Source organism: Papio anubis, chromosome 7 (genome assembly GCF_008728515.1).
Source record: "Papio anubis isolate 15944 chromosome 7, Panubis1.0, whole genome shotgun sequence".
Lineage (NCBI taxonomy): Eukaryota > Metazoa > Chordata > Mammalia > Primates > Cercopithecidae > Papio > Papio anubis.
This window is the reverse complement of record NC_044982.1, coordinates 122,932,244-122,946,759: the sequence shown is the minus strand read 5'-3', so window position 1 is coordinate 122,946,759 and position 14,516 is coordinate 122,932,244. Positions and strand designations below refer to the sequence as shown.

The 14,516-nt window shown below is 43.8% G+C and overlaps 1 protein-coding gene across 5 annotated transcripts in view; it reads left to right on the top strand.

The window, feature by feature from the left end:
* DIS3L (DIS3 like exosome 3'-5' exoribonuclease) overlaps nucleotides 1–14,516 on the top strand; it is a 41,602-nt gene that overhangs the window by 10,572 nt on the left and 16,514 nt on the right. For 3 of the 5 annotated variants that reach the window (XM_009210434.3, XM_003901087.3, XM_017960719.2), the window contains exons 3-8: nucleotides 2,526–2,654; nucleotides 4,394–4,529; nucleotides 7,715–7,891; nucleotides 9,910–9,988; nucleotides 10,908–11,087; nucleotides 14,252–14,421. In XM_009210434.3, coding sequence (XP_009208698.3) covers nucleotides 2,526–2,654; nucleotides 4,394–4,529; nucleotides 7,715–7,891; nucleotides 9,910–9,988; nucleotides 10,908–11,087; nucleotides 14,252–14,421 — 871 coding nt within the window. The remainder of the gene's footprint in view (nucleotides 1–2,525; nucleotides 2,655–4,393; nucleotides 4,530–7,714; nucleotides 7,892–9,909; nucleotides 9,989–10,907; nucleotides 11,088–14,251; nucleotides 14,422–14,516) is intronic. The other 2 variants (XM_017960717.2, XM_017960718.1) reach the window with 2 other exon arrangements.

Sequence of the window (14,516 nt, the reverse complement as noted above, 5' to 3'; positions counted from 1 at the left end):
GAAATAACAAATTGCAGATGTTTATGAAATCTCTCCAAAAATTGCTCCTATTACTTAATAAATAAGTGCTCAGTCTTAAAATTCTTAAGAACTATCAAAATGTGTAAGGCAGAAAGTGAAAGCCTGCCCACACTGTTAACAGTGTGATATAGACTCTTCCAAGAGGCTGTTAAAATAAGTTTTAAATGTGTCTTTATCCAGCCATGGTGGCTCACACCTGTAATCCCAACACTTTGGGAGGCCAAGGCAGGAGGATCGCTTGAGCCTAGGAGTTCGAGATCAGCCTGGGCAACATGGCAAGACCCTGTCTCTACAAAAAAAATTACAAAAATTAGCCAAGCATAGTGGGGTATGCCTGTAGTCTCAGCTACTCGGGAGGCTGAGGTGGGAGGATCATCTGAGCCCAGGAGTTTGAGGCTACAGCGAGCCATGATCGTGCCACTGCATGCCAGGCTGGGTGACAGAGTGAAACCCTGTCTCAAAAAAATAGGGTCTTTGTGAAAGTGGGAAAATTACCCATATAATATGTTCTATGTATCTTGAGGGATGAGGGAACAGCTTTTGTTTGTACAAGTGGAATTCTGTTAAGAAAAGCCGCCATTCACAGAAATGAAACTGAATCCCTTTGTTTATTAAGATATTTTATGGCCAGGCGTGGTGGCTCATGCCTATGATCCCAGCACCTTGGGAAGCCGAGGCGGGTGGATCACCTGAGGTCAGGAGTTTGAGACCAGCCTGACAAACATGGTGAAACCCTGTCTCTACTAAAAATACCAAAATTAGCCAGGCATGGTGGTGGGTGTCTGAATTCCAGCTACTTGGGAGGCTGGGGCGGGAGAATCACTTGAACCTGGGAGGTGGAGGTAGCAGTGAGCCGAGATCGTGCCACTGTGCTCTAGCCTAGGCAACAGAGTGAGACTCTGTCTCAAAGAAAAAAAAAGATATTTTATAAGTTGCTATTTATGATTCTTTTCACAGTGACTCAAAATTAGAATTACTAAGAAAATAAAATCTATTTCTTGTTTTCTAATAAAGTGTAAGACCACACAGGTTGGTGGTCAGTGTTTATGTATTTAACAAGATTCGTTGGGGAGTTCTGCCTTTGCTTCAACAAAAAGACTCAAATTTAAAAACCTATGGAGGCAGGCTGGAGGTGCGGAAGGAAGGGTACAAATGTTATTATATTAAAACACATGTTAAATCTGATTTAATATGAATCCGTTTTTATTTTATTTTTATTTTGTTAGAGACAGGGTCTCATTCTGTTCCCCAGGCTGGAGTTCAGTGGCATAATCATAGCTCACTGCAGCCTCAGACTCCTGGGCTTAAAGGACCCTCCTGCCTCAGCCTCCCGAGTAGCTGGAACTACAGGCGTGTACCACCATGCCCAGCTAATTTTTGTATTTTTAATTTGTGTAGAGATGGGGTCTTGCTATGTGGCCCAGGCTGGTCACCAGCTCCTGGGCTCAAGCGATCCTCCTTCCTCAGCCTCCTAAAGTGCTGCAATTACAGGCATGAGCCACCACACCCAGCAAATTCATCTTTAAATAAGCAGTTGACTCCCTTTAACATAACTGAGTGTTTTCTGTGATTTTATATTATCTAGACTATTGAAAAGCACCTTCTTAGAAACTGACCCATAGGAGACTTGATGTTTGATTTGTGGCTTCAGCCAGCATTGTGGGAAGGATTTTTTTTGTTGTTTTTCGAGACAAGGTCTCGCTCTGTAACCCAGGCTGGAATGTAGTGGCGCAATCACAGCTCACTGCAGCCTTGACTTCCCAAGCTCAAGCAATCTCCCCACCTCAGCCTCCCAAGTAGCTGGGACTACAGGTGCGCGCTACCATGCCTGGCTAATTTTTGTATTTTTTGGTAGAGAAAGGGTCTCCCTATGTTGCCCATGCTAGTGTTGAACTCCTGGCCTCAAACCATCCTCGTTCCTCGGCTATGGAGAGGATCTGTTGATGGGCAAAACCGTAAAACTTTCCGTCAGTTGTCTGACAGATGAGGCTAGCTCTCATTTATGTAAATCAGGGTGGCTGCATAAATAAAATTCACAGATAAATCCCCAAACTTATTTAACTTACATGTTCTTTTCTAGGACTGCCAGCAAAAAGTCAAATGTATTCATGCTTAATGACATTTATAAAACAAAGTGAGGTCCAAAAATAAAGTGCTAATCCGTGCACTCAGGCTTCGAAGAGGGGGCTAGGCAGGGCAAGGTGGTATAATTATATAATAAAATGGCTGGAAGTCTCTGAAGGGGAAAGGAGAGAAAAGGAGTTTAATTGATCTGCAAACTAATTAACTAAGCCTGCCTAAGCACATTCTAGCAGGCAAAGTCAAGAAACAGTAGCAGCTCAATAGGACTGAGCACACTGAGACCAATATAAATACATGTTCTTCAGGCATAAAATAATCAATCTTTTGCTCTAAAATACCCCATCCTTTTTTGATCCTTAGCAAGAGATGGCAGTGGATGAGTACCTGCTTTGTTAGATTTATTTTTCTCCTCCGTGTCACAGACAGTATAACAAACTGCGAAACCTGCTGAAGGATGCGCGTCATGATTGCATTCTCTTTGCTAATGAATTCCAGCAATGCTGCTATCTGCCGCGGGAAAGAGGAGAGTCCATGGAGAAGTGGCAGACCAGGTATGGCCCTGACTTGCTGCCGTTTTCACACCGTCGTCTTCTTTCATATCCTCATCATTGACTGTTTGGGCATTGATCTAAATAGTCTGCTAGAACAAACCAACAATTATTCTGGAACCGTGATTAACACCGAAATGCTTACCATGTCAATATTTTAGATATATCATTTGAATACATAACTGATACATTTTTTTGAAAATTGCAGTTAGGAAGATATAGGTACCCAGAGTATGTTTGCCCCAGACCCTAGCAGCTATCAGGATCATTCCAGTGACCTAGAAGTCATAACTTTAATACATGTATGTAGAAGGAAGGCAGAAGAGCTCCTTTTTTGTTTTTTAATTTTAATTTTTATTTTTGAGACAGTGTTTTTTGCTCTGTCACCCAGGCTGGAGTGCAGTGGTATGATCACAACTCACTGCAGCCTCGACCTCCGAGCTCGAGTTTTCCTTCCACCTCAGCCTCCCAAGTAGCTGGGACCACAGGCCTGTGCCACCACACTCTTTTAATTTTTGTATTTTTTGTAGAAACGGGGCCCCATTATGTTGCCCAGGCTGGTCTTCAATTCCTGGGTTCAAGCGATCCACTTGTCTCAGCCTCCCAAAGTGCTGGGATTATAGGTGTCAGCCACTGTGCCCGGCCAGGCTTCTACTTACAGTCTTATTAAACTGAAACTGGTCACTTAATTCTGAAAAAACTGCTTCAGGAAATACAGTGTCCTGATTTAAGTCTGCCGAAAGCAGAGCCTAAAGCAAGTCCTTGGGAGTGTGGAGTGTTTATGTAGAAAGCAGTTCCCAGAAGCAGGAGTGAGGAAGTGGGGAGAGTGAGATGGAGATGGAGGGCAGGTGGTGAAGGATGTGCTGCTGCTGCGGGAAACGAAGGCTCCATCAGTGCTGCTGAGGAGCCACACGGAATGTGCCTCAGAAGTTACCTTGAAAGCTGGGCATGGTGGCTCACGCTTATAATCCCAGCACTTTGGGAGGCTGAGGCTAGAGGATCAGGAGTTCGAGACCAGCCTGGATAACATAGTGAGACCCCATCTGTACAAAAAGTTAAAAATTAGCCGGGGATGGTGACATGCACCTGTAGTCCCAGCGACTCAGGAGGCTGAAGCAGGAGGATCACTTGAGCCTGGGAAGTCGAGGTTATAGTGAGCCATTATTCACCACTGCATTCCAGCCTAGGCGACAGAGTAAGACCCTGTCTCAATCCATCAATCAATCCAGTCCTATACACAGTTCTCCAGACCTGTTTCCCAGTTCCAGTTCTTTTTTGGAAGATTTCCAGGCGTTTCACATGGTTCCATATCAGACCCTATTGGATTATGATCTTCAGCTACTTGCAGCTTGGTTTTTCTCTTAGCCAAATACTTGCTTCTTCATCTTTTAAGCCTCACATAACATAGCTTGTCATCTTGTGTGGTGCCCCAGTTAAACGGTGTAAAAGATGGCAGAGACTCGTGGTTTCTAGGCCATATCAAGAAATGAAGTCGTTGCAGTGGTGGTTGGATGTCTTAGGGAAGAGAAGTCAGGTTCTTTCTGGTTGATATTTGTATCCCGCAGAACACCCAGCCCAGGGCTTCTTTATAATGGATACTCCAGAAGTATTTGTTGAATGAATGAATGAATGGTTATCTATATACACCAATGGATAGCAAATTAAAAGCCAGATGTGAAATTCTGAACAAGAGCTTGTGTTTGTCTGCCTGGGGAGAGCTCTCATACCCTTTGCTTTTCCAGGAGCATATACAACGCAGCTGTTTGGTACTATCATCACTGCCAGGACAGGATGCCAATTGTTATGGTGACAGAAGATGAAGAGGCAGTTCAGCAGTACGGAAGTGAAACAGAAGGAGTATTCGTGATTTCTTTCAAGGTATTTGCAGATGTTGTATATGTATGAGTGCTCATTTTCTAAGTAGTACCCATAAGGCTCTAGATCCCTTTGGTAACACAGAAAAGAAAAAATAAAAGAGGAATAGACGTTAAGAAGTTCCATTTTGGCCAGTCGTGGTGGCTCATGCTTATAATCCCAGCACTCTGGAGGCCTAGACGGGAAGATCACTTGAGCTTAGGAGTTCAAGACCAGCTGGGCAATCTAGTGAGACCTTGTCTCCACAGGAAAAAAAAAAAAAATATATATATATATATATATATGTGTGTGTGTGTGTGTGTGTGTGTATATATATCCAAGCATGGTGGCACACACCTGTAGTCCCAGCTACTCAAGAGGCTGAGATAGGAGACTCTCTTGAGCCTGGGAGATGGAAGCTGTAGTGAGCCGTGAACACACCACTGTACTAATGCCTGGGTGACACAGCAAGACCCTATCTCAGCAAATGAAGTTCTAGGCCGGGTGCGGTGGCTCACGTCTGTAATCCCAGCACTTTGGGAGGCTGAGGCGGGGGGATCACAAGGTCAGGAGATCGAGACCATCCTGGCTAACACGGTAAAACCCCGTCTCTACTAAAAATACAAAAAATTAGCCAGGCGTGGTGGCGGGCGCCTGTAGTCCCAGCTACTCGGGAGGCTGAGGCAGGAGAATGGCGTGAACCGAGGAAGCGGAGCTTTCAGTGAGCCGAGATTGTGCTGCTTCACTCCAGCCTGGGTGACAGAGTGAGACGTTGTCTCAGAAAAAAAAAAAAAAAATGAAGTTCTGCTTCTTCATTATGCCCCAACTATTTAACGTTGACTTTCACAAATTCAGACCAACTTTGACTATAAGGCCCACAGCATCTAATACCAGCCCAGTAAACTCCTACTGACAGTAAACTAACATTTATAAAATGGTGATGATGATGATGATAATAGGTTGAATAAAATTGCCAATATTCTTATTGTTGACCTATAAAATGGCAGTTTGACATGGTTCTACCTACTGGTAATAACCAACACATCTATGCCAGCCACTTTTCTATGTCTATTATTTCATTTAATTCTTGCAACAACCCTGTGAGGTAGGTATTATTATTTAATCCTATTGGTAAGGAAACGGAAACACAGAAAGGCTGAGTAACTTGTTCCAAGTCACACAGTAGAAAATGGTAGGGTTATGATTAAAATCCAGGCAGTCAGACCCCAAAGCTCTTAGCCATCATGCTGTACTGCCTTCCAAGTTATTTTTCTGAAAATATACACGAAACAAACTGTCTTAAAGGCCAGTCTTTTTTTTCAACTGTTCCTCACTCTTCCCCACTTGTGAATGTTCATGGGGGTAATAGGGATAAATGAAAGGGTTGAGATGTGATATTATTTATGTGAATGCTGTCAGATCTGCTTGGTACAGATCTCAGACAGGAGTGGCATTATCAGTGACAGTTTCTTTGGACTGTCTCAGCAACGCAGTTCTGCCTATCTCTTAGGTACGTTTTTTGAGAGTAGGATGACTGTTAATCTCTCAACAGATCACTGGTCGCTTCTGTCTGCCCGGCTAGTCAATCAGGTTTCACTTCTTGATATCATTTTTTGGTGCAGAAACTAGAATAAGGCCCTGTATTATCCCTGTCAGTTTATAGAAAGTCTAGTTGGGTTTTGAATTGCAGATTCTCTAAGGGTTCCCAGGTGCATATATTGCTAAAGATTTGTCAATAGAATTTTCTTGGCCCTGCTATAAAAAAGTGCTGTGGCATGCCAGAGAATTCCAGGAGCGCTGGATATTAATGGCAGTGTCACTTGTTTTTTCTGTTGTAATACATCATGTCTTGTTCCTGCAGAGGACAGTTGACTAAAATTACATTTTTCTACTTTTTGTGAAAATTACTTTTCTTTGTAGTCCAGTGGTATCATACAGTTTTATTTTCTATAGCGTTTCTCAAGAAAACTGTGTGACCAAGGGCTTCACAGAGGTGAATGATAGTAGAAAAAAGAGATATTGTGAAGTTCAGATGAGTGGGAAGCCTAGAATTTTCTGTAGGGACTTGAAGTTAGATGGAGAAGAGCCAAGATGATAAATCCCTCTTGAAGAGGTGGTTCATAATGACAAAGTGTGGTGTTGGTAAGTGATAAGCGACCATAGAATTCAGGCACTGACGTTAGCACAGACAGAATTTCTGGAAGGAGTAGGGAAAGAAAGGAAGCAGTTTGAACAGGACTCTGAAATTAGTGGGAGAAATGCTGGAGTTGACAGTAAGTATAACCTGTTTGCTTTTCGATTCGAGAACAGAGAATGTGCTAGACTCTACCCCTCAAACTTAAAAGTTGAGTTAAAATACATAAAAAAGACAAGAATGGCCCAGCACAGTGGCCCATGCCTGTAATCCAGCACTTCGGAAGGCCAAAGCTGGAGGAACACTTGAGCCCAGGAGGTCAAGGCTACAGTGAGCCAGGATCATGCCACTTATACTCCAGCATGGGCAACAGAGCAAGACCCTGTCTCTTAAAAAAAAAAAAAAGGACAAGAATGTACACATATTGCTGGGCACAGTGGCTCACGCCTGTAATCCCAGCACTTTGGGTGGCCAGGACAGGAGGATCACTTGAGCCCAGGAGTTTGAGACGAGCCTGGACTACATAGTGAGACCTCATCTCTACAAAAAATTTAAAAATTAGCCATGTATGGTGGCATGTGTCTCTAGTCCCAGCCACTTGGGGGGCTGAGGTGGGAGGATTGCTTAGGGCAAGGGGAGGTCAAGGCTGCAGTGAGCCAAGATCACGCCACTGCATCCAGCTTGGGCTACAGAATGAGGCCCTGTCTCAAAAAAAAGTACACATACATAGGCCATTGTCTGCAGCAATTAGATACACATAAAGACAGGCTGCCTGGACGTGTGCAGGTGTGTTTGTAGTGTGTGTGGAGAGAAAGAGACTTGAAAGCACAAAGTAGCCTAGGAGGTGCAAGTGTTCCACGGTGGGGTGGCCTTGTGGGGCTCGTTTGGCAGGCTCAGGGGTTAATGTGGTAGTAGAGAACCAACAGTGGAGTGAGGCTCAGGAAGTCCTGCTCACTGAGCACCCCCTCCAAACGGCAGGCCAGCAGAAGTCCCCAGTCAGGAGTTTCTGTAGTAGTACCATGATGAAGAATCAGTACCTTCTGACCGTGTTTCTCTGTGCCTTTGTTAAACACAGAATTACCTGGACAATTTCTGGCCTGATTTAAAAGCTGCCCACGAGCTTTGTGATTCTATCCTTCAGTCTCGACGGGAGAGAGAGAACGAGAGTCAGGAGAGCCACGGGAAGGAGTACCCAGAACATCTTCCTCTGGAAGTGTTAGAAGCTGGGATTAAATCTGGACGCTATATCCAGGTGAGGGTGGTAATTTAGAATGTATCAGGGCTGGGCACAGTGGCTCATGCCTGTAATCCCAGCACTTTGGCTAAGGCTGGTAGATTGCTTGAGCCCAGGAACTGGAGACAAGACTGGGCAACACAGTGAAACCCCGTCTCTAGAAAAAATTCAAAAATTAGCCAGGCGTGCTGGTGTGTACCTGTACTCCCAGATTACTCAGGAGGTTGAGGCAGGAGGATCACTTCAGCCTGGATGATTGAGGCTGCAGTGAGCCATGATTGCACCACTGCCCTCCAGCCTGGGTGACAGCAAGAACCTGTCTCAAAACAACAACAACAAAAATCTTTCAGGACCAACCAGTATGTTTTCTCCTCTTTTTACTGCATCCTGTCACAGGCCTCTGATTTCACAGGCTGCAAACAAGATGGACATGAGTAAGTCACGGCTGTCAGTGTTTCAGGTGGCTTGGGAGTCATTCTTTCCGTAGACACTGATTGCCCAGCTTGAAGCTACTCTGCGATGATAAGTCTTTAATTCTGTTACATGTTGAACATCATACAAGCAGAAATGTGGAAGTCTCCTGGTAAATGCCCTCCTGTCACTAGAAAAAAACATATCTCTTTGAATCAAGGTCTGGAGGTTTGGTGATACTGTAAAATTGGTGAAATTTAGCTTCTTTCCTCCTTTGCCATTTTTTTCTCTGCCCCTTTCAAGGGCTTCTTTGTGATCCTCCCAGGACCCTAGAACCCAGATGCTGTCAGGGTCTTTGGAAGAAATCAAATACAGTTTTTATTCAGATTTCAACAGTTTTATATACACTCATTTATGTGTGTATGTGTGTGTAGCTCTATGCAGTTTTATTACATGCATAGATTTGTGTATCTACCACCACAATCAAGATACAGAACTGTTCTATCATGGAGTTTGCATTTCTAATGAGCAACTCAGTAGATGATCAGCCACAATCTAAGAACATCACTCCAAAGCCCCTCCCTAAAAGTGTGGGGATTTTAAATGAGTATGCCTAGAGAGGCTAATGTCTCCAACTTAGTAGTAAAGTTTATGGCATTCCTGGGAGGATATATATTTTTTATTTTAATTTAATTATATTTATTTATTTATTTATTTTTGAGACGCAGTCTCGCTCTGTCGCCAGAATGGAGTGCAGTGGTGCGATCTTGGCTCACTGCAACCTCTGCCTCCCAAGTTCAAGCGATTCTTCTGCCTCAGCCTCCTGAGTAGCTGGGACTACAGGCGCCCGCCACCACGCCCAGCTAATTTTTGTATTTTTAGTAGAGATGGGGTTTTACCGTGTTGGCCAGAATGGTGTTGATCTCTTGATCTCGTGATCCGCCCACCTCAGCCTTCCAAAGTGCTGGGATTACAGGCATGAGCCACTGTGCCCGGCCCCTGGGAGGATATTTTGAGATAGAAGATTTTTAAAAGACTACTCATCAGTTACATAAGATGAGCCTGGTACTTTCAGCAGTTTGTATAGCTAAAAGTAGTTCAAAATGATGGTATTTTTTCTCTAAAGAAAATAAACCTTAGTGACTAATATTATTCCTACCCGCACATGGTGTCTCACGCCTGTAATCCCAGCACTTTGGGAGGCTGAGGTGGATCACAAGGTCACAAGTTCAAGACCAGCCTGACCAACACGGTGAAACCCTGTCTCTACTAAAAATACAAAAAATTAGCCGGGCGTGGTGGAGGGCACCTGTAATCCCAGCTACTTGGGAGGCTGAGGCAGGAAAATTGCTTGAACCCAGGAGGCAGAGGTTGCAGTGAGCCAAGATTGTGACACTGCACTCCTGCCTGAGTGACAGAGTAGGACTCCATCTCGAAAAAAAGGAAAAAAATATATATAAGTGTGTGTGTGTGTGTGTGTGTGTGTGTGTGTAATTCCTAAAGGGATCACAAACCTTGAATATTATGGGGATGTTTTCACATAATTTTAAAAACTGGACCTTTTGGAGATAAACCAGGCAGAAAAGAACATTTTTCACATTGATTTTTTTTTATTATGATTTTAGGGAATTCTGAATGTCAACAAACACAGAGCCCAAATAGAAGCTTTTGTTCGACTTCAGGGAGCCAGCAGTAAAGATTCAGGTTCAGTATAAACCTTACATAAATGTCCGTACTCCTTTTTTATTCTGACGTTATACAATGAAGAAAGCAAAGTTGAAATTGTCATGTCCTATGTGTCCTGTTATGTATGCCTACATACACTGGGTATGTGGGATTGTCGAGGGGGAGGGGGTTCCCCTAGCTTTTTGTCTATAATTTCTAATTTTATTGTAATAAATTTAAACTACAACACAGAGAAGCAAAGCAACTTGCCCAAGATCACACACCTGGTAAGTGGTGGAGCTGAATTTGTAGCCAAGGCTGTTTGGCTGTGATTTTAACATATTACTCTGTGCTGCCTCAATGTGCTATATTGCTTTATTGGAGTAAATTTTTTTTAAGTAATAAAGAAAAAAAAATGTAAATAAGTTGTGTCATAATCAGGTGTAGTTCTTAGTTCTGTAATGAGAGGGTGAAAAAGAAAACCTGCTAGTCAAAGGAGCGTGACTGGGTCGAGAGAGAATGAGAAACTGGCCTTCTTTGGGCCCTTGCTTGTCAGAATTCTCCCTATCGGTTCTGCCCTATCTAGTTCCTCAGCCCATTGACCACTCCCTTGGCTGTGTAGGATCCTAAAGGTATTTGACAGAAGTCCAGCATAGGCTCACGTAGTTGCATGCAGGGAACTAATACCTTTTTAAAAAGTGGTGAGGGGGGTGGGGGTATTTTTTTAAAAGATGATTGAGGGTGGCACTTATGAAAGCTCAATATACAGTATGACATGGTGCCAGCAATTCTTCATTCCTAACCTGCAGAACAAAAGAAGTTTGACTTTACCTTTGAAAGGAAGAAACTTTACTTGCCAGAGTGCCAATTAGACTTTGAGTATATTACGCACAGAATGCCTCACTGGTGTGCCATTCCCTCGGCTTTACGGGTTTTTTCTGTGCTGCCCCAAACACAGATTTAGTCAGTGACATCCTAATCCACGGGATGAAGGCTCGAAACCGCTCGATTCATGGAGATGTGGTAGTTGTGGAGCTGCTCCCTAAAAATGAGTGGAAAGGAAGAACCGTAGCCCTGTGTGAGAATGACTGTGACGACAAGGCTTCGGGCGAGTCCCCAAGTGAGCCCATGCCTACAGGTGAGCCAGCTGGAGAGCCACTCCGATGTCCATTTTTCTTGTGGAATTATATTTATCTTCTCCTTAGCAATCCAGAAATACTGCCCTTATTTTATTTATTTATTTAATTTAAATTGACAAAAACTGTATTTATTGTATATAATATGATTTTTTAAATGTATTTATTGCGTATAATATGATGTTTTGATATAATACATTGGAGAATGGCTAGACTGAGCTAATTAACCCAGTGTGTTAACCTCACACACTGTGTGGTGAAAACACTTAAGATCTACTCTCTTAGCAATTTTCAAGAATACAGTACATTGTTATTAACTATACTCACAGGTTGTACAATAATAGTTCCTAACACGAGATATAGTCTCTTCCCCTCCATTATCAGTTTCCCCTCTGTGGGTTTATTTTACTCTCATCAGTACCCAGATATGCTGTAATGGCTTTCCTCTTAAAATCAAACCAAAAATCCTCTCTGAGTCCCACGTCCCTTTCAGCTGCTGCCCCTTATCTTTAAAGTCAGAGTATAGTTACTCTACATTCTCTCTTCCTCCCCGCCAGCCTCTCATGCCTGCCATTCTGACACCTCCCAAGCCCTACTCCTCTAAAGTTGTTCTTGCCAAGGTCACCAGTGACCCCACTGCCAGAGCACTGGTCAGCCTCCATCATCTGGAAGCTGTCAGCAGCACTTGGCTGGGGGGCCTCTGCCTTCCATGGGGCTTCTCCCAGTTCTCCCACCCAACTGGCTGCTCTTCTCAATTCTCCTCCTGGCTCTGCATCTCATTGTCCTCTTGGATATGCAAGGGCCCCACGCTGGATCTTCTGTTCTCTGCAGTCTCTCCCTTGGGGATCTCCTGCAGTCCTTTGATTTTGTATCTCTGGCCCTTCCTTGGCTTCTGGTTTTGTTTACTCAGTTGTCTATTTGGCATCTTCCCCTCAGACTTAACATGTCCCACACAGACTCCTGATTTCACCCCTAGACCTGCTGTTCCCCACGTGTCCCCCAGTCTCAGTAAAAGGCAAATCTTGGGGTTATCCTTTACTTTTTTTTTTTTTTTTAACTCATCAGCAAATGCTGGCAGCTCCAACTCTAATGCATGGCCTGAATTCAGCCACCTGCCACACTTCCCCCACAGCTCTCCCACTTCAGTCCATTGGCACCTCAGGATTGTTGCAGCAGCCTCCTCACTGCTCTCCCTGCTCCCACCATTGCCCCTCCCCATGTAGTCTTTTCTCCACTCAGACACACAATGACCCTTCAGAAAGTGAGTTGAGGAAGAGGGTGCTGTGGCTCATACCTGTAATCCCAGCACTTTGGGAGGCTGAGGTGGATGGATCACTTGAGGTCAGCAGTTCGAGACCAGCCTGGCCAACATGGTGAAACCCTGTCTCTACTAAAAATACAAAAATTAGCTGGGCGTGGTGGTGCACACCTGTAGTCCCAGCTACTGGGAAGCTGAGGCACAAGAACTGCTTGAACCCAGGAGGCGGAGGTTGCAGTGAGCTAAGATCGCGCCACTGTACTCCAGCTTGGGCAAGAGAGTGAGACATTGTCTCCAAAAAAGAAAAAAGAAAAAGAAAGCGAGAGTTGGCTCCTCTCATTTCTCTGCTCAAAACTCTTCAATGGCTGGTTCCTGTTTCACTCAGAATAAAATCCAAAGTCCTTACCATGGCCTATAAGGCCCCACCAGCTGAGGCCGCCTTCTGCCATTTTCCTCTTCATGCTTCTGCTCCAGCTGCATTGAAGACTTGTTCTTTCTACCACCCGGATGAAGCTTTCCCCAAATAGCCTCACATCTGTTTTCCTCACTTCCCTCAAGTCACTGTTCAAATGTCACTTTATTTAAAATAGCTGCCACTTCTGACCCTCTGTCATTCTTGGTCACCTTACCCTACCTTGTATCTTTCTTAGCAACTGTCACAACTTCTATTTTCCACCCCCACAGACATCCAAACTGATTTTTTATAAACTCCATGAAATCAGGGACTTTACCTATTATGATACTGCTATATTCCCTGGACCTAGAACAAAGCCTCATCCCTGGTTGGAGCACAATAAATTTTTGTGAAAAACAAAAGAAGAAAGAATATTTTTAACTATTAAAGTTTGGTCTCGGCTTCAGTCAGTGATGATTGGAAGTGTTGTGTGTCAGTCTTATGATCTGTATACTTTTCTGTGTATAATGGACCAAATGAGATTGGCTGGTGAGAGAAGGCAAGAAAGACTGAAAATGCGCAGTTGAGGGCGTGGTTTAAAACCAGAGTGAAAATCATTGACTTTTCCCAATATATCAAAACGAGATTGATAAGATAATGGCAAAAGAGAGAAAATGGGACAAGTGGATTCTAAATGTTATCTCAGGAAGAGAGAGCATACTGACAATGTTATTTAAAAAGTTAGCCGTCTTTGCTGGGCATAATGGCACGTGCCCATAGACCCAGCTACCCAGGAGGATGGATTGAGCCCAGGAGTTTGAGACTGTAACGTACCATGATAGTGTCTGTGAATAGCCAGTGCACTCTAGCCTACACAGCATAGTGAAATCCTGTTTCTTAAAAAGAAGGAAAGAGAGAGAGAGAGAAAGAAAGAGAAACAAAAAGTGTTTTTAAATTATCCATCTTTAAAATAAAATACCAAAAAGGCAAATCTTAAAACATACCTTTTCTTGTTGTTGTTGTGTGTGTTTTGGATTTTGTTTATGTGTTTGTTTTTGAGACAGAGTCTCACTCTGCTGCCCAGGCTGGAGTATAGTGGCACCATCTTGGCTCACTGCAACTTCCACCTCCCAGGTTCAGGCAATTCTCCTGCCTCAGCCTCCTGAACAGCTGTGATTACCGGTGCGCACCACCATGCCCAGCTAATTTTTGTATTTTTAGTTGAGGTGGGGTTTCACCATGTTGGTCGGGCTGGTCTTGAACTCCTGACCTCACATGATCCTCCTGCCTCAGCCTCCCAAAGTGCTCGGATTACAGGCATGAGCCACCATGCCCAGCCATTATTGTTGTTAATAAAAGCTTCCTTTCAAAAACGTCTTGAGTTGGGTGGATGTGCTTGAAAAAAAAATAGGACACTGTATTTCTTTTTCTTTTCCTTACTGCCTGAGGTGGTCAGAGTCCAGATAGGTGGCACCTAACTAGTTAATGCCTTGTTTTGTTTTGTTTTCCCAAAGGTCGAGTGGTGGGCATACTTCAGAAGAACTGGCGGGATTATGTGGTGACATTTCCATCCAAAGAAGAGGTCCAATCTCAGGGCAAAAATGCTCAGAAAATCCTGGTTACACCTTGGGATTACAGAATTCCCAAAATTCGAATTAGCACTCAGCAAGCTGAAGCCCTCCAGGTGGCTGGCGTTCCGCCTCTACTGTGGAATCTCTGCTCTTCCTCTGTCTCTGTCAGCTTCTTAGCAGTACCAGAAAGCATTATTAATTCTTTTGC